The sequence below is a fragment of the Eptatretus burgeri genome, chromosome 1, assembly GCF_056783735.1.
Source record: "Eptatretus burgeri isolate ZD-2024b chromosome 1, Ebu_testis_v1, whole genome shotgun sequence".
NCBI lineage: Eukaryota > Metazoa > Chordata > Myxini > Myxiniformes > Myxinidae > Eptatretus > Eptatretus burgeri.
The window spans coordinates 129,112,405-129,133,232 of record NC_140961.1 but is presented as its reverse complement, the minus strand read 5'-3'; the positions used below and the strand labels follow the sequence as shown (position 1 = coordinate 129,133,232).

The 20,828-nt window shown below is 38.2% G+C and overlaps 1 protein-coding gene across 4 annotated transcripts in view; it reads right to left on the bottom strand.

The window, feature by feature from the left end:
- PSTK (phosphoseryl-tRNA kinase) overlaps positions 1 to 12,061 on the bottom strand; it is a 137,087-nt gene extending 125,026 nt beyond the window's left edge. Inside the window, exons 1-2 of one of the 4 annotated variants that reach the window (XM_085897782.1) lie at positions 11,864 to 12,061; positions 11,451 to 11,676 (exon numbers count right to left, since the gene is read on the bottom strand). In XM_085897782.1, coding sequence (XP_085753908.1) covers positions 11,451 to 11,676; positions 11,864 to 11,866 — 229 coding nt within the window. In that variant the 5' untranslated portion in view covers positions 11,867 to 12,061. The remainder of the gene's footprint in view (positions 1 to 11,450; positions 11,677 to 11,863) is intronic. The other 3 variants (XM_085897773.1, XM_085897791.1, XM_085897801.1) reach the window with 3 other exon arrangements.
- Positions 12,062 to 20,828: the final 8,767 nt, after the last annotated feature.

The following is a 20,828-nucleotide window of genomic DNA, read 5'->3' as shown; positions in this document are numbered from 1 at the left end:
TTTGTCATTTTAATTTTAATTGAGCCAGTATCGTTCAAGATTTTAATCTGTTCTCTTGTGAGCAAAACATCAATTCTTACTGCTCCTTTTCTCTGAATTGTATTAACGTTAATCGTACAAGGCTTTTGATTTTGAACACAAGATGATAGTTTATGAAGATTGATTTGATTAACATATACCCCAGTTGGTACTTTGCCACTCATTTATTTAACAAAAAATTATGTGAGACAAATCATAACACCATTATCTGTATTAATCTGCAATTCTGTTTCTTCCAAAAGCAAACAATATGCATCAACTTCTTCACTCTCTCCTCTTACAATGTATCGGGAAGTATCCACTCGATTAGACTTTATAGTTTCCTTTTGAGCACTCAGGTCAAACGCATAGAGTGTATACAAACTTTTAAATGCTGTCATATCCAAAATAGGTTCATTATTTCCATTACTTTCGCACAACTTTTGGTAAGACTTGTATGCTTCAGCAAAATCATTTTTTCCCAATTAATTTCCAATCTAGCTCGTGGCTAAAATGTTCCATCTAGAGAAACACGAAGTTGTTTCACCTTAGCATTATCACTCAATGCATTATTCTTATCAGTCGCAGTATCACCATCTGGCTTTTTAAAAATGATCCACAGATATCGTGGCTTTCCTTCCAGAACACCCAAATTCCACATGTAAGTGGTTTGGTTGAGTTTAACGTGTTGACATCTTCGTTTGAGGTATGATACACCGAGCGGTTTCTTTGAGTTAAGTCTTCTTTTCAACAACTCTTCTGTTTTAAGATGAGGAGTATATTCACGAATATACCAACTCATTTCATCAATTATAAATTCATTCTGATCACCAAAAAGCACGAGCAACACCAAAAAGTAATCTATTTTCATTATCATTCCTTTGTAGTTGAAATCTAATTTTAAGACCATACAGAACTTTATCATGATCACAAAATCCAAATATACCTTTAAGAGAAACTGCCACAGTAAAACTATTACCTGTTTTTGTATCATCATTATACATCCCTTTCCTTTGATTATATCCAGGGTCTGTGTTTGTTCCCGTTGACATATCAGGAATAAAACCTTCGACAGCCCCCTTTCCCATTCTATCACCGAATGAATATAGTGTAAATTTCATCATTTCAGATACAGCAGAGACATAATCAACCGCTTCAACTTCTTGAGTTCCAATGTACCAACGAACACTATCAAACATTTTCCAGAAGAAATCATTTACGAGTGTAGCGTTTGTGTTATTCCCAGCCTTAGTGAATGTAAATTTACACAACAAGAAACTTTCGGATAGATTCAAATAGGTTTGTTGATTATTTATTTCAAAACTTTTTGTTCCATTTGCATTCCAGTCTGTTCCAGTTATTGCATTTACCTTGAAGTAATATTCTTTTTTAGTGGAGTTTGAGATAATAATAGTATCATCCAAATCATAGATACTATCAATTGCTTCCATACTTGTATTTATTTAGGATAAAAGATGTTAAAACTTTTCAAACCCTGATCCAAGTATTCAAATTATTTTCTGTCGTTCGTGGGGAGACAAGTGAGTTTTGCCTTTCTTAATTTATTTTATTGCTTATAATTTATGAGATTCCTTTTGGGCATCTTTTATACTCTTTATAGCACCTGCTACATTTCCCACAGCAGAAGCAGTTGAACCAATTAGGTCTTTATGTTTAAGAATAGTTGAACCGATACCCATTAGAGTATCAATTATCCCATCTCCTCTAAATTGATGTCCGACACCCCTTTGCCTCGTAGGTTTATAGTATCCTCTACCAAGATACATACCTTCGCCATTGTAGTATGGGGAAAGGAACATCCCATCCCCTGAAATTATTTTATATTTTCCCAACTCGTGTTTCCTCATAATAACCATCGTATTTATTTTTTGGAAAACTTCACGAAGGTGAATTCTGATGGATATAACTTCCCCATTAAAAGAAATCATACAATTATCTTGGTCGGTTATTCAAAAATTTACTGTGTATGTTTTTTCCTGACACAGGGAGATAAACCAAATTTTTGGGTTCCATATTGAATTTATAACCAATTGGGGTTGAGTATGCGCTGAATGAAAATATTGTATTTGTTTTTATTCCATCATTATAAGCACTATCAATCAAATCACAGTGAATTAACACCGAATTTATTCCTGAGGATATTTGAATGACATTATCACTGTAAAACGTCCCATTAGTTTCGATCTTTTTTGAGGAGAAACCCAATAACTCCAAATGAATTATCAATTGTGACATCAACCTTGTAGCTATTTTTAAGTTTAATCGTTGATTTTGAAGTATGTTTTTGAATGTCTATAACAATATTTTTGGTTCATCACCCTGTTCTTTCATAAGACGAGCAATTTCGGAAGATATTTGAGAAATCTCATATGCTCCGGGTGAGACTGTTATCGTTTTGTATACACTCCCGGATTATAACTAAACTTGTCATTTTTATCAGTTATATTAAATAAGGTATTATAAGTTTCCATGGACAATAAAGATGCCTCATATTCTTTTGTTGTGTCAAGTTGTAGTGGGTATGGGAATGAAGATGTGTGGTCGCTTGTTGTGAAATTGAAACTAAGGATTGTGCTTCTCATCTTATTTAATATGAGATAAAATGTCTTTATATTGATATTTATTAATTATTTTCATGTTCATCAACTGGTCTAAAATGGCTGATGCTTCATTAAAACAATTGTTATTTCCAGCCTTCTTACTGCCTCATAACAATAACAGTCCAGTTACTAATTGTGATGGGTCATTGGGAAGAAAACTAACACCTGAACCAAGGATACTTAAAGCCTGAATAATGTGTTTCTCCTTCTCATTCTTCCTACTTTTACCAGAAAGAATAACCCTATAATCAACAGAGTTCAGCAGATCAATATATACTTTATCACCATTATTTCTCATATCCAATGGTTTATTAATATACTTTGATTCATCCCTCACAGTTGAACCTTGTCTTCCATCTTTTGTGAGAAGAAACATTAATATCGGAATTAGTTTGACAGGAGTTGAGCAGAACTCAAGAACCTTAATTCATCATTAAATATCAATACCTTTTCTTGAACAAGATGAAATATTGCTGATTGTTCTGTTGGAATGGGCCCTGCGTTGGTTTTTGAATCCGCTGAATATTCATTGTTTTGAAGAGCATTCACAATATAATCAGGGGTTCGATTCATCTCTTCCAGTTGTTGAAATAATCCTTCATCATCATATTCTAATTCTCCTATATGCTCTAATTCTTCCTCCGTCATTTGACTGAAATCTTTTAACATTTGGAGCTTTCTCGGAGTATATTTTATTGTGGGAACTGTGGAAACATCTATAATTTTTTCTTGGGAAGTTTTTAAAAGTGGTTTAAAAAATTTCTCTTGTTTTCTTTCAAATGCTTCTTCACCCGTTAGTTTTTGTCTGCGTTTCTTCTTTATGTCTTCCTGTTGTTTTACAACTTTTGAAACCAACTCTTGATGTTCCCTAAATCTGCTTGCTCTTTCTTTCGCATCCATTTATTTATTGAAAAATATCATTTAATATCTCATCTTGTTTCACAACAATATATTTATATTTTTCAGTCGTGCGTTTCATGTAATCCCCAAATTCCTTTTTACTACATAATGTAGAACAATTGTCTCTCCAAAAATTGTTTATATCTATTGAATTTAACTTGAATAAAATAAAAGTATTAGCATTGTTTCTGATGGAATGACGAGGAAGTTGAAAGTACGATTGACTAAGATAAATACAATTACAAGAAGAATGTCTCCCTCTTGTGTAGTAGCTGACCATTACCGTTTGTTTCTCTCATTAACACAATCATCAAAGATAACGAGGTTCTTTTTAGATTTATCCAAATCTTTGGGAGACGGCATATCATCCGTATTATCACTAAGAATACAAGTTATCGATTTTGATTTCTTTTTACATCTCTGTGTACAACAAAATAGTTGTATTATATTTTCAATGTTAAAATCATTTAGGTTCTTTTGAAGTTTAAATAAACCAATTATATCTTCTTTTTGAAGACCAGCATTAAAACCTTGTGAGAGTAGTTGATACTCTGGTTGAAAACTCAACTTTGTGAAAATTATTAAATTATCATAATCTAAAAAGTTGGGAGGTTTTTCCACATCCACTTGAACCAACTATGAGGCATCTTAATGAATTTGGGAGATTTTTATGGTTGTTAAATTTTATCTTATTTTCCCAAATGGGTAAAAAATCATTTATATATTTGGAAAACAGGTTATTTAATTTATTATTGGCTTTTTTAGAAACTCTATATTTTATCCTAAGTTCAGGTTTAATTTCAAGATAATCCATTATTTTATTTATGCAATATATTGTGTTGATATTTCCCTGAAAATCACATCCATGAATAATATATAACAACAATCCTTTGAACATTTCTCTAATACGTTCAGTTTCTTCCCTTGTAAGGAAAGGTGTGTTATCACCCTCATACTTTACATTCATTTCTCTAATCAATCTTGTAAAGTAATTCATTTTTGGTGTAAATCTAAAAGAATTATTTTCCTTTTTATATTTTTTATTATCATTAATTAGAAGATAATCACAGAATATATATTGTTTATAGGCTTTTGACTCTGTGTTTAATCCCCGTCTTTCACACGCAGGACAATTCTCAAATTTGTCATATGGAGAATCAGGGAATTCAAGAGGCTCAAAATCGAGTAAACTATTCATATTTATAAAGTAAAACTTTACTCAAACTGAAATTCATCTTCGATTCTTTCAGAATCATCTATACTTTCATAACTATCATTTGAACACAAACTCTTGGTATCATAAATCACTCTCATAATCTTCAAAATCTTCAGTTGAATATTGACTCATATTTAATTAGTTGAAAAAAAAACATTACCATCGATATCTATATACTTTTTTTCATTAACAGATTCAACTGCTACATTTTTTATATTAAAGGTAATTTAAAATGATCCTTAACTACAATTGAACGAAATGTCATTTCACCTGATATATTAACATCCTTTATTTCATCAGGATTTATATCTTTATGGTTGTTGAAAAAAAATACAAATTTCTCCTTGCATATTACAGATGATCTTATCTTTTCTTTCTAAAGCTTCATCCATAAGGTTTTTATTTTTTGATACATTCTTGTTTCATTGCTTTTTCTAGTTTTGAATATATTGCCAGAAGGAGAGGAGAAACTTTTGTTAGAGATACCTTAATTGATGTTCTTCCAGGTATACTAAAAGCCCTTCCACTGAAGGAAATTGAAGAATTCATATTATTTGCCATAATTGTTTTTATCCAATAGTTGTTACATTTATCTTTGTTCAATTTTACATCCTTGACATATTTCTCAGTATCTTTAACAAATGAAGAGATTGATTGAAACATTGTATTTATTAAGTGAAAAAGTTGGAGGATAAAATGGTTTTAAGCACAGATTCACCTATAAATTAAACAACATTTTCATGAAGAAAATTTTAGTTTAAGCAAAGTTTTATGATATAAATATGGTGAATACAACGTACTGCGATGCTTGTAATCACGAATATAAATATTATAAAAAAACTCGTTCAAACCAACAAACACACATTCAATCTTTTCAAACAAATATCTCCTCTTGAGTTGGAAAGAAAACATTGTGATATCTGCTCAAAGGATGTTTTGAAGAGTAGTTATAAGAATCACCTTCAATCACAAAAACACAAGAAGAATGAGTTTAAAGTAAAGGGAGACTATTGTATTGAAAACACTGATGGAGCTTTTAAGAATCATGTTAAAATAAGGATTTTTCAATTTGGAGAACCTGGTCCATCATCAATAGCTGAATCAATTGAAATAGTGAAACCTGATGTTGAAAAAGTTATTAAAAAGACATTAAAAGAAATGAAAACTTTAAATTTTTATATGGGAGTGAAAATGAATATGAAAAGACAAGATGAAGAACAAACTCCTTATATGAGAACAGATCTTCATTTTATAACATCATTTCAAGATTTTTTGAATTGTGGGTTTTATGAAGAACTATCAAGACCAGAGGAGGATGTTGATAATACAGTGGTCGGAAGTGGATTTAATATTTTTTAAAAATCATCTTTTTAGATATACACATTCTAAAATCAAACCCTCTTAAAGCTTCTTCTAATATTGAATTACCAAAAGAAATAAAACTAAAGAAGGCAGTTGTTAATATTAAGAACAATGATAATAAATGTTTTCTCTGGTCTGTTCTTGCTCACTTCCATCCACCAAAATGTAATTCAGAAAGAGTCAAACAATATATGAAATATGAGAATACCTTGGACATGAAAGATTTTAAATTCCCAATGCCACTAACAGATATTCCTAAATTTGAGAAAAAGAATAATCTTTCTATTAATGTATATGGATTAATGGATACAAACAAAGTTCAAATATTAAAAATTTCAAACAACTATAAAAATGAAGAAACACATTGATCTTTTATATTTTAGTGTTGGAAAGAATTCACATTACACATACATCAATAATTTATCAAGATTAATCTCTTCTCAGGTATTCAGAACAGCAAACAAAATATATCCTTGGAAGCGATGTCTTAATTCATTTCATACAAAAGAACGATTAGAACATTCAAAATATTGTAGTAATCATAAATCAGCTGTAATTACAATGCCTAAACCTGGTGAAAAGATTTCTTTTGAAGATTATAATAAATCTATCATGCACCCATTTGTGATATACGCTGATTTTGAATGTATCCTTAAAAAGATAAATACTGCTTCTCCTCATCCAAAAGAATCACATACAAATAAATATCAAAAACAGATTCCTTGTGGTTTCTGTTATTATATCAAATCATCTGTTGGAGAAAAGTATAATAAATTTGAACATTATAGTGGAAAAAAGCTTCACAAGAGTTTGTAAAACAATTAGAAAAGGATTGTATAAGACTAATTAAATTAATGAAAGAAACAAATGAACCGATGAAATTAACCAAAGAAGAAAAATTAGAATTTAGAAAGAACAATATCTGTCATATTTGTGAGGAGGAAATTGAGGAGTCTAAAGTTAGGGATCATTGTCATCTTACTGGTAAATATAGAGGTCCCGCTCATTCCTGTTGTAATCTTAATTATAAATTACCTTCTTTTATTCGTCTTTCTTCACAACAGCGCCAACTATGATACACATCTATTTATAAATGAACTTTCAAAAACACCAGGGAATATTTCTGCCATAACAAATACAACTCAAAAGCATATTTCATTTACAAAAATGATATTCACAAAACCTTTAACACATATTACATTTCTAGATTCTTACAAGTTTATGGGAACACCACTAGCCAACCTCGCATCAAATCTAAGCTCCACGGGCTCTTTTCCAAATCTTAATTCATTCTTTCCAAAAGAGGAAATTCTAACTAAAGAGGAAATTCAGATTAAAGAGAGAATTCAAAGTAAAGAGGAAATTAATGAAGAAATTCTAGCTGAAGATGAAATTCTAATTATAAAGAAAATTTGAACAATGAATGAAATTCTTACAAAAGAGGAAATTCTGATTATAGATGAAATTCTGATTAAAGAGGGAATTCTAACTAGAGAGGAAATTCAAACAAGGAATGAAATTCAAAGTAAAGAGAAAATTCTTACAAGTAAGGGAATTTATCCTTATGATTATATGGATTCATTTATGAGATTTAAAGAAACACAACTTCCTTCAAAAGAAAGTTTCTATAATAACCTTTATGAAGAAGAGATAAGTGATAAGGAATATTAACACGCACAAGAAATTTGGAAAATATTTAAGATAAAGAACCTTGGAGAATATCATGATTTGTATCTAAAAACAGATGTTTTATTGTTAGCTGATGTGTTTGAAGCTTTTAGATCACTCTGTCATAATAAAAATTGTTATGGATTAGATCCTGCCCACTATTTCACAGCTCCTGGTTTAGCTTGGAGTGCAATGTTGAAAATGACAAAACAAGATATAGATTTAATCAGTGATGTAGATATGCTTTTGATGATTGAGAAGTCTAAGAGAGGTGGAATAGCACAAGTATGTTCAAAAAGATACGCGAAAGCAAATAATAAATATCTTCCAAATTATGAGTGAAAAAGATGGTAATTATTTGATGTATTTTGATGCTAATAATTTGTATGGATGGGCAATGTCTCAATCTCTGCTTGTTATTTCTTCTCAAGAGGAATTGAATGAGAAAGAAGGTTATTATTTTGAAGTTGATTTGAGGTACCCAAGTGATCTTCATAATAAGCATAAAGACCTTCCTTTTGCATGTGAGAAAGAAACCCCAAAGAAAGAATGCTTAAGTGATTATCATAAAAGTTTTAATATTAAAGGTAAATCAACAGAAAAGTTATTAACAACATTCGATGATAAAGAGGGATATGTTTTGCATCAAAGGAACTTAAGACAATATTTATCTGCTGGGTTGAGAGAAGCTAAAATTCAGAGTTTTAAAATTTAAACAAAGTCCTTGGATGGAAAAGTATATTAAATTCAATACAGATATGAGAGCAAATACAAAAGTAAAATTTGAAGGGGACTTTTATAAATTAATGAATAATGCTGTATTTGGAAAGACTATGGAAAATGTTAGAAACAGACAAAACATTAGATTCGCAACATCTTGGAAAGAAGCTTCCAGATTGATAAATAAACCAAGTTTTGAGAGAGAAGAGGTTTTTTTCAGAGAACTTTTCTGCTATTCATATGAAAAAGGAAAGTATTATCATGGATAAACCAATTTATATTGGAACAGCAGTTCTTGATTTATCAAAGATATTGATGTATGATTATTTGTGTAATGACTTAAAGAAAGAGTATGGTGAAAATGTTTCATTGTTGTATATGGACACTGATAGTTTTATTCTCGATATAAAAACTGATGATGTTTATAAAGATATGAAGAAAAATATTGGAGTATATGACAAGTAATTTTAGTAAGAAGAGAGAGTTATTTTCAAAAAAGAATGAAAAGGTTATTGGTAAGTTTCAGGATGAGTTGGGTGGAAAAGTAATGAGTGAGTTTATTGGATTGAGAGCAAAGGCATATGCTTATAAGTATGGTGATCAGATTGATAAAAGGTTAAAGGGAATAAAGAAATATGTAATAAAGAAATCAATAACTTTTAGAAATTATTATAATTGTTTGATGAATAAGAAAGAAGAATATAGGAAAATGAATATAATGAGAAGTTATAAACATAAGATTATATAGTGAAGAAGTAAATAAAAAGGCATTAGGAGCCTTTGATAAGAGATTTATTTTAGATAATGGAATAGATTGTGTTCCATATGGATATTGTATGATAGAGTGAATAGAATAGATTGTGTTCCATATGGACACAAGTTTTAACGATGGGAAGATGGGTTTAGGTTTTTAAGGGCTACCGCCGCGTTTTTCACAATATATAAATGGTCGAACCAAGTATTAATCAAACTAAAGAGTGGAGAAAATCTCAGTCTTGGTATATAAATGGAAAACATAATGAATGTGAAAAATATCAAATAAGTCTTATTGAAAAAATAACTAAAACAAAGGTAAATAAAACAAATAAGCGAATCAATTTAAAAACCAATAAGTTAGAGGATGAAAAGAAAATAATAAATATCCTTGAATGGACTGAAAATTTTGATGGTTATCAATTGAACAATGGAAAAATAATTTACTACAATCTCAAAATGATATGCAACTCAGGGGGTGGTCAGATGAGATCAATGAGAGAAGTATATCATTTCATAATGACACAAAAGGGGTATCTTGAAAAATATAAAGATTCAAATGTTTTATTTTTAAATATTTTAGATGGTGATTATTGTGCAAAGAAAATTAAACTATTGAAGGAATTTGAGAATGAACAAATCTTTATAGGTTCAATGAGTGAGCTAAACAATATGCATTGGTTATTTGAAAAAGAGTGTCCCTAGGCTTACATGTTTCAGATATTTCTTCAGAATCACCTTTAACAAATCACATTACTACTTTGCTACTTGAACAAATCTATCTTATTGCATTGGTTATTTGAAGAGAGTGCCACAAGGTTAAAAGGGGAGACAAATAAATATACCTTGGGCTAAAAAGGGGGTTTATTTTTTAGGGAAAAAAAAAATGAATCGCTGAAAATCCCCCATTCACTTACATGGGGAAAAGTGAGCCAGAATCAGTATACTCACCCTACTTATGTGTATATATGGTTGTAGTTCATGAACTGGTCATCATTTGCATTACAGGGTCAAAATATTCAATTTTTCAGTTTTCTCTGTGTTGATAGACATCACCAAGCTACATGCACTTGTGAGAAAAAAATTAGCAAAAACCACTAATTAACGGGAAATATGGTATTTTTAATTATGAACTTTAATGGATAATGCATTATAAGGAAAACACATTTTGGCGTTTATCTCAAGTTCACCCTGAGTAAATTGGATGTGGATCAGTTATCCTTTGGCCGTTTTGGACAATTCAAGTGCCAAATTAATCCTGAGAATCTGCTAGATGCATAACTATGTAAATATATTTACTAGATCTCTTTTAGGAGTTTGTACATATTGGTCAGGGTTTGCTGAATAATAACGAGTTGAATAATCAATTTTGCATCATGCAACAGCAAGTCCCAAGTGTTACTCACCTAAAAAAATAACAAAATAGATTAGATTAAAGCTTATTGATTGAAATAAATTCAGTTTATTCCAAATTTGACTCACCACATCCGCCGCCTCCGCCTGTTTACTCCACCCCTGACTTGTATCACTTATTTGCCTGTTACACAAAAACTATTGCATATTTTTTATTTCTGTTTTTTCCACATTAAACTCGACAAAATTACCTTTCTTCTCAGACTAAGATATCTTGATATCTGTGGTTTTTCTGGTCTGTAGTCAAAGTGGAAACTGGAGGATGTTTTGAAAAACATGTAACAACTCCACCTTTTTAGGGTGACCAGTTCATGAACTATGACTATATGTGCGTGTATAATGTATATGTATAGTTTTGTATACGTGTAAATATGTGTGTATATGTATGTGTAAGTGTGTGTGTGTATATGTATATTTATGTGTATGTATATATGTATATATGTATGTGTGTATATATGTATGTGTGTGTATATTTATGTGCGTGTGTGTATATGTATGTGTGTGTGTGTGTGTGTGTGTATATATGTATGTGTGTGTATATTTATGTGCGTGTGTGTATATGTATGTGTGTGTGTGTGTGTGTGTGTGTGTGTGTGTGTGTGTGTATGTATATGTATATGTGTGTGTATGTATATGTATATGTGTGTATATGTATGTGTATGTGTGTGTGTATATGTGTGTGTGTGTGTGTGTGTGTGTGTGTGTGTGTGTGTGTGTGTGTGTGTGTGTATATGTATGTGTGTGCGTGTGTTCGTTCCCTCGTCGGCGCGGTTACTCACGCTTCCCCCGGTGGTATCTTGCGGCCGGAAAGCCACGGCCGGCAGCAGCGAGTCGTACGACAGTTGCAGGAAGCGCGGGTCGGTGCGCGAGGGGAGCCGCGCGCACAGCGTGGACTTTCCGCTCCCGGGGAGGCCGCACAGCACGCACAGCACGCACGTGCCACGTGCACTTCGAGCCGGGCCGGCGATCATCATGTTCCCGCTCTCTCTCCTTGTTTGAACGGCACTGTGAGGACACCTTGTCAAGTTCCGACGGCCTTTCCTGAGGATGCCATTACCATCCCCACTTCGCCGATGCGTCGGGCGTGGTGCACCATGGAGTACCCCCAATGAGCGCTTTAGAAGATTAAATCACTCCCAATTCAATTTAGGATTTCATTCATTTAAATGTATATTTATGAACTCAACCATACCATAATTGAAGGAAATGTGTTTATCACTTGGAGATATATGCTGTAAAAGGGGAGGAGCACTGAAGAAGGGGGAAGCGCAGACCTTGAGGACTCTCTCACTCACACAACCTCCAGCATGCCTCGATACACGCTCTTCTTCTTCTTTCTCCAGAGTGTTTTTCTATTTTACTTTTCATTAGGTGAAGTGATTCGATAAATGAGCGAAATTAATTTGCTATTAATTTGCATGAATAGTGTAGACGTAAAAATGACGATTTATTAAAAAATATTTCCCCTGCGCAAGGCTTGCTGGTATCACGTGATAAACATCATCCGGGTCACGGGGAGATGACGCGCGAATGTCTCACGCTCCAAATCACGTGCAATTACCTTTGAACGATTTCAGCGCATTTATGAATGAAACTAAAAAATATGAATGAAACTAAAGCAAGGTGAATGAAACATTTTATTTTTCAGCAATCAACAACAAAATAACAGCACAAATGGGTTACGGTATCTGAAAGGGGTATGGATGGGGGTGCTACGTTCGTACATCGTGACCAAACACGTGTTTACGGGGATCCTTTACAGTTTATATCGACTCACACAGTAACAGGTGGGGGTGAAGAGGACATGTCGGTGTCCTCGCCGAGAATACTCGAGTTTGGCGAACGTAACGAGAGGCGACATGTTATCTCCTGAGTGTTCGCGTGCGGTGGAACGTTAATGACGTACTCTTTATAGAACGTACCTTTGAGACCTTTAGGATCCCTGAGAACCTTAAGACCTTTTACCTGAGATCATCCATGGGACATTCAGACCCCATATAGACCTTATTACAGATCTTTGACTTTTGACCCTCAGACATTTTTGTCTACATAGTCGAGGCTTGTGGAAGAGCTAGTCCGAGGACACAACGGATTAGGACGCAACGAGAGAGACAGAGACATAGACAGAGAGAGCAACAGTAGAGAGATAGGGGAAACACCAACAGTAGAGAGATAGGGGAAACACCAACAGTAGAGAGATAGGGGAAACACCAACAGTAGAGAGATAGGGGAAACACCAACAGTAGAGATAGGGGTGAAACACCAACAGTAGAGAGATAGGGGAAACACCAACAGTGGAGAGATAGGGGAAACACCAACAGTGGAGAGATAGGTGAAACACCAACAGTAGAGAGAGGGGAAACACCAACAGTAGAGAGATAGGGGAAACACCAACAGTAGAGAGATAGGGGAAACACCAACAGTAGAGAGAGGGGAAACACCAACAGTAGAGAGAGGGGAAACACCAACAGTAGAGAGAGGGGTGAAACACCAACAGTAGAGGGATAGGTGAAACACCAACAGTAGAGAGAGGGGTGAAACACCAACAGTAGAGAGAGGGGAAACACCAACAGTAGAGAGATAGGTGAAACACCAACAGTAGAGAGAGGGGAAACACCAACAGTAGAGAGATTGGGGAAACACCAACAGTGGAGAGATAGGTGAAACACCAACAGTAGAGAGATAGGGGAAACACCAACAGTAGAATGATAGGGGAAACACCAACAGTAGAGAGATAGGGGAAACACCAACAGTAGATAGATAGGGGAAACACCAACAGTAGAAAGATAGGGGAAACACCAACAGTAGAGAGATAGGGGAAACACCAACAGTAGAGAGATAGGGGAAACACCAACAGTAGAGAGATAGGGGAAACACCAACAGTTTTATAGGAGATAGGGGAAACACAACTCTCTCAAAAATTCCCCCCTCACCTTTCTCCCACCTTTCATCCCCCTCACTCTTCCTTCTCTAAGTTGCCCCCCCTCTCATCCACCAACTTGCCTCCCTCCACTGCCCTCTCACCTCCATCTCTTCACTCCACCTCCTCAAATCCTCAACTGCCTTCTTCCTTGTCTCTTGTCCCCCCTCTCCCCCAGCACCACAGAGCCTTTTCTCCTCCTCATTCGGCCCCCTTCCCTCGCTATTCTGCAATACCCCACACTCTTTCAGCAACCCTCCTTACCTCCCGCCCTCGTCCCTTGTCCTACCCTCCCCTCCCCTCCACCTCCTGCACCCAAAGCCTCCTCCCCTGCCTCTTCATTAAAAGTGTGGACCTCAAATATCCGGGGCCTTCGCTCAAACCTTTCAGATCTTTCCATACAGGTTGCCACTGACAAACCAGACATTATCTGCCTAACAGAAACTTTCCTCTCCCAAGACGTGTCTGACTCCCAAGTATCTCTCCCTGGTTACTCCCTCTTACGGTATGACAGACCTGAGCCTCGTCCTGGTGGAGGTGTTGCTCTCTTCATCAAAGACTCTATTCCTCACTCTCCATGCACTGCTCTCACTCCCCCACACCCCCAAGAATACCTCTGGCTTCGGCTTCCCTCCACTCCCACCTCATGTTTATATGTGTACTGTACCGTCCACCGAACAGTGATGACTCCATCTACATCTCACTATCCGAAAACATGGACCATCTTCTATCTTCTCATCCAAACTCTCTCTTCCTCTTATGTGGTGACTTCAATTGTCATCACGCCAGTTGGCGAGGTGTGGGTACCTCTCTCACCTGCCATGGCACCTCAGCAAAAGCTTTCTGCGACTCATTGGGACTGACTCAATCGGTCAGCTTCCCGACCCGGATCTCAACCAATGGTACTCCATCTCTTCTGGATCTGATTTTGACAAATTTCCCTGACAATATCTGCTGCTCTTCCTTCGCTCCAATTGGTTCTTCTGACCACGTCCTTGTTAAAGTGGACATCTCTCTGGCTGTTATCAGAGAACCACCTCACCGCCGTCGAGTCTGGCATTTCACTCAAGCCAACTGGCAGGGTCTCCGAGCAGCCATCAAACTTACAGACTGGTCTCCTATCACTACTTTCTCAAACATCAACTCATCCTGGGAATTCTTTCAAAGAAACTTGCTCTCCCTCATGCACAGATTTATCCCCTCTCGTGTTCAGTTGTCTTACCCTTCCTCCCGCCCTTGGTTTACTGAAGCTTGTGGCGAGGCAATTGTCCTGAAACAACTTGCCTTTGCCTCATGGAAAGCAAACCCAACTGAGGGCAATCTCAGTTCTTTCCACAAAGCTCGGAACAAGTGTGTATCTACCCTCAGGAGAGCCAGAAAACAACATCTTTCTCATCTCAAGTCTGAACTCTCAAACCTCTCTCCCTCCTCAAAATCCTGGTGGCGTTTAATAAAATCTGTTTCTGGTGTATGTTCCCCCTCCATCCCCTCCCTTACCTCAAATGGCCGCACTGCTGATTCCACACGTGATAAAGCTGAATGTCTAAACTCGGTGTTTGCAGCTAAATCTTGTGTCCTAAACCCATCACTATCTCAACCCACTTTACCCAGTCGCACCCAACTCTCCCTGGATTCTGTATCCTTTTCTCCTGACAAGGTGGAGAGCTTGCTTTCAAACCTCGAGTCAGATTCTGCAACCGGCCCAGACGGCATCAGCCCACGTGTCCTCAAAGCCTACTCTTCTGCTCTTGCTCACCCTCTCTCTGTTCTATTCACCCTCTCATTTGCCCAAGGTCATCTGCCATTTGCTTGGAAATCTGCTAACATCACTGCCCTGCATAAAAAAGGTGCAAAAACAGATCCCTGTAACTACAGACCAATCAGCCTTCTCCCAATCATCAGCAAGGTGATGGAATCCATCATCGCTTCAGACATGAAATCCTTCCTCTTCTCCAATGGCTTGATTTCCAATCATCAATTTGGTTTCAGACCAGGTCATTCTACCCTGGATATGCTGCTTCTGCTCTCCCATCAATGGATGGAGGTCCTCAATGCCAGACAGGAAATCCGAGCCGTATCCCTGGACATATCACGTGCTTTTGACACAGTCTGGCACCCTGCCCTACTCACCAAACTCTCTTCCCATGGTATTCAAGGCCATCTCCACTCATGGCTCGCAGACTTCCTCTCCTGTCGCAGTCAACGTGTGGCCCTAAATGGAGTTCTTTCATCCCCTCTTCCTGTGCAGGCTGGAGTTCCTCAAGGTAGCGTTCTGGGCCCTGTTCTTTTTCTGGTTTTCATCAATGATCTCTCGGACTCTCTGGAAAATCCTCTATTTCTCTTTGCCGACGACTCCACCCTCTGCCGTACCATCTGTCATCCCTCAGACCGGCAAGCAGCAGCTTCTTCGCTCACTGCAGATCTGGATAAAATCACAAACTGGTCCAACACGTGGAACATGTCTTTCAATCCAGACAAATCTCACACTCTCACTATGTCTCTTCGAAAGGACCGTTTACAAAACCCCCCCATCCACTTTCTCAACAATCCTCTGGAAGAAGTCTTTTCTTTCAAGCTTCTGGGTCTCACTATCTGCCATGACTTTTACTGGGAAAATCACATTTCCAACCTCGCCTCAAAAGCCAGTCGCCGACTGGGAATCCTCCGTCGTGCTAAGTCCTTCCTCGGCCCTCTTGAGCTCCTGACCACTTACAAAGCTTTAGTCCGTAGCCTGATGGAGTACTGCTCTCCCCTCTGGGCTGGTGCTCCTGCCTCCCACCTTTCTCAGCTTCACGCTGTCGAAACCAGGGTATTTAAGATCATCGGCATCTCCCGCAATGAAGCTGAGTCTTTGGGCCTCTCACTCAATCACCGCAAGTTGGTCGGTGGTCTTTCTGGCTTCTACCGACTCCTCTCCAGCCTTGCCCCCCCCCTGCTCTCTCTGCGATTTGTCCCCACCACATTTCCACAGGGCGCTCAAGGTCCGCCAACAACCCCCTTCTGGTAAAACTACCAAAATCACGAATCACTGCTCATCTTCACTCTTTCATTCCTCTTTTTTCCCGCCTTTGGAATAAACTTCCTCACTCTATTCTTTCCCATTCTTCCCTCCAGGCTTTCAAAACAGCTGTTCACCACCACCTCTTATCTTCCCCCATCCAAATCCTCGATCTTTTCTACCCCCAATAATCCACCCAAGCCCACTTCCTTCAATTCCCCTGCTTTCCTTCCTGAAAGTCCCTGTAATGTCCATCTTCTCTTCGCCATGTTCCCCGTCCCATCCCCATCCCTCTCCCTTCCACAGTTCACCTAATGTGTCTGTTCCCCACTGTTTTGTCCCTTCCACTCCCGCCCCTCTTGTCACATGCCTCCTTGCTGTGAGTTGTGTGTTAGCTCTCATACGAGCCTCGACCAAGGTATACAAAAAAAAACAAAATAAAAAAACAGTAGAGAGATAGGGGAAACACCAACAGTAGTGAGATTGGGGAAACACCAACAGTAGAGAGATATGTGAAAAACCAACAGTAGAGAGATATGTGATACACCAACAGTAGAGAGATAGGGGAAACACCAACAGTAGTGAGATAGGGGAAACACCACCAGTAGAGAGATAGGGGAAACACCAACAGTAGAAAGATAGGGGAAACACCAACAGTAGAGAGATAGGGGAAACACCAACAGTAGAAAGATAGGGGAAACACCAACAGTGGAAAGATAGGGGAAACACCAACAGTCGAGAGAGGGGAAACACCAACAGTAGAGAGATTGGGGAAACACCAACAGTAGAGAGATTGGGGAAACACCAACAGTAGAGAGATATGTGAAAAACCAACAGTAGAGAGATAGGGGAAACACCAACAGTGGAAAGATAGGGGAAACACCAACAGTCGAGAGAGAGGGGAAACACCAACAGTAGAGAGATTGGGGAAACACCAACAGTAGAGAGATATGTGAAAAACCAACAGTAGAGAGATAGGGGAAACACCAACAGTAGAGAGATAGGGGAAACACCAACAGTAGAGAGATAGGGGAAACACCAACAGTAGAGAGATAGGGGAAACACCAACAGTAGAGAGATAGGGGAAACACCAACAGTAGAGAGATAGTGGAAACACCAACAGTAGAGAGATAGGGGAAACACCAACAGTAGAGAGATAGTGGAAACACCAACAGTAGAGAGATAGGGGAAACACCAACAGTAGAGATATAGGGGAAACACCAACAGTAGAGAGATAGGGGAAACACCAACAGTAGAGAGATATGTGAAACACCAACAGTAGAGAGATATGTGAAACACCAACAGTAGAGAGATAGGGGAAACACCAACAGTAGAGAGATATGTGAAACACCAACAATAGAGAGATAGGGGAAACACCAACAGTAGAGAGATAGTGGAAACACCAACAATAGAGAGATAGGGGAAACACCAACAGTAGAGAGATAGGGGAAACACCAACAGTAGAAAGATAGGGGAAACACCAACAGTAGAGAGATAGGGGAAACACCAACAGTAGAAAGATAGGGGAAACACCAACAGTAGAAAGATAGGGGAAACACCAACAGTAGAGAGATAGGGGAAACACCAACAGTAGAAAGATAGGGGAAACACCAACAGTGGAAAGATAGGGGAAACACCAACAGTCGAGAGAGAGGGGAAACACCAACAGTAGAGAGATTGGGGAAACACCAACAGTAGAGAGATATGTGAAAAACCAACAGTAGAGAGATATGTGATACACCAACAGTAGAGAGATAGTGGAAACACCAACAGTAGTGAGATTGGGGAAACACCAACAGTAGAGAGATATGTGAAAAACCAACAGTAGAGAGATATGTGATACACCAACAGTAGAGAGATAGGGGAAACACCACCAGTAGAGAGATATGTGAAAAACCAACAGTAGAGAGATATGTGATACACCAACAGTAGAGAGATAGGGGAAACACCAACAGTAGAGAGATAGTGGAAACACCAACAGTAGTGAGATTGGGGAAACACCAACAGTAGAGAGATATGTGAAAAACCAACAGTAGAGAGATATGTGATACACCAACAGTAGAGAGATAGGGGAAACACCAACAGTAGTGAGATAGGGGAAACACCACCAGTAGAGAGATAGGGGAAACACCAACAGTAGAAAGATAGGGGAAACACCAACAGTAGAGAGATAGGGGAAACACCAACAGTAGAAAGATAGGGGAAACACCAACAGTGGAAAGATAGGGGAAACACCAACAGTCGAGAGAGAGGGGAAACACCAACAGTAGAGAGATTGGGGAAACACCAACAGTAGAGAGATTGGGGAAACACCAACAGTAGAGAGATATGTGAAAAACCAACAGTAGAGAGATAGGGGAAACACCAACAGTGGAAAGATAGGGGAAACACCAACAGTCGAGAGAGAGGGGAAACACCAACAGTAGAGAGATTGGGGAAACACCAACAGTAGAGAGATATGTGAAAAACCAACAGTAGAGAGATAGGGAAAACAGCAACAGTAGTGAGATAGGGAAACACCAACAGTAGAGAGATAGGGGAAACACCAACAGTAGAGAGATAGGGGAAACACCAACAGTAGAGAGATAGGGGAAACACCAACAGTAGAGAGAAAGGGGAAACACCAACAGTAGAGAGATATGTGAAACACCAACAGTAGAGAGATAGTGGAAACACCAACAATAGAGAGATAGGGGAAACACCAACAGTAGAAAGATAGGGGAAACACCAACAGTAGAGAGATAGGGGAAACACCAACAGTAGAAAGATAGGGGAAACACCAACAGTGGAAAGATAGGGGAAACACCAACAGTCGAGAGAGAGGGGAAACACCAACAGGAGAGAGATAGTGGAAACACCAACAGTAGAGAGATAGGGGAAACACCAACAGTAGAGAGATAGGGGAAACACCAACAGTAGAGAGATAGTGGAAACACCAACAGTAGAGAGATAGTGGAAACACCAACAGTAGAGAGATAGGGGAAACACCAACAGTAGAGATATAGGGGAAACACCAACAGTAGAGAGATATGTGAAACACCAACAGTAGAGAGATATGTGAAACACCAACAGTAGAGAGATAGTGGAAACACCAACAATAGAGAGATAGGGGAAACACCAACAGTAGAGAGATAGTGGAAACACCAACAATAGAGAGATAGGGGAAACACCAACAGTAGAAAGATAGGGGAAACACCAACAGTAGAGAGATAGGGGAAACACCAACAGTAGAAAGATAGGGGAAACACCAACAGTGGAAAGATAGGGGAAACACCAACAGTCGAGAGAGAGGGGAAACACCAACAGTAGAGAGATTGGGGAAACACCAACAGTAGAGAGATATGTGAAAAACCAACAGTAGAGAGATATGTGATACACCAACAGTAGAGAGATAGTGGAAACACCAACAGTAGTGAGATTGGGGAAACACCAACAGTAGAGAGATATGTGAAAAACCAACAGTAGAGAGATATGTGATACACCAACAGTAGAGAGATAGGGGAAACACCAACAGTAGTGAGATAGGGGAAACACCACCAGTAGAGAGATAGGGGAAACACCAACAGTAGAAAGATAGGGGAAACACCAACAGTAGAGAGATAGGGGAAACACCAACAGTAGAAAGATAGGGGAAACACCAACAGTGGAAAGATAGGGGAAACACCAACAGTCGAGAGAGAGGGGAAACACCAACAGAAGAGAGATTGGGGAAACACCAACAGTTTTATAGGAGATAGGGGAAACACAACTCTCTCAAAAATTCCCCCCTCACCTTTCTCCCACCTTTCATCCCCCTCACTCTTCCTTCTCTAAGTTGCCCCCCCTCTCATCCACCAACTTGCCTCCCTCCACTGCCCTCTCACCTCCATCTCTTCACTCCACCTCCTCAAATCCTCAACTGCCTTCTTCCTTGTCTCTTGTCCCCCTCTCCCCCAGCACCACAGAGCCTTTTCTCCTCCTCATTCGGCCCCCTTCCCTCGCTATTCTGCAATACCCCACACTCTTTCAGCAACCCTCCTTACCTCCCGCCCGTCCCTTGTCCTACCCTCCTCCCCCTCCACCTCCTGCACCCAAAGCCTCCTCCCCTGCCTCTTCATTAAAAAGTGTGGACCTCAAATATCCGGGGCCTTCGCTCAAACCTTTCAGATCTTTCCATACAGGTTGCCACTGACAAACCAGACATTATCTGCCTAACAGAAACTTTCCTCTCCCAAGACGTGTCTGACTCCCAAGTATCTC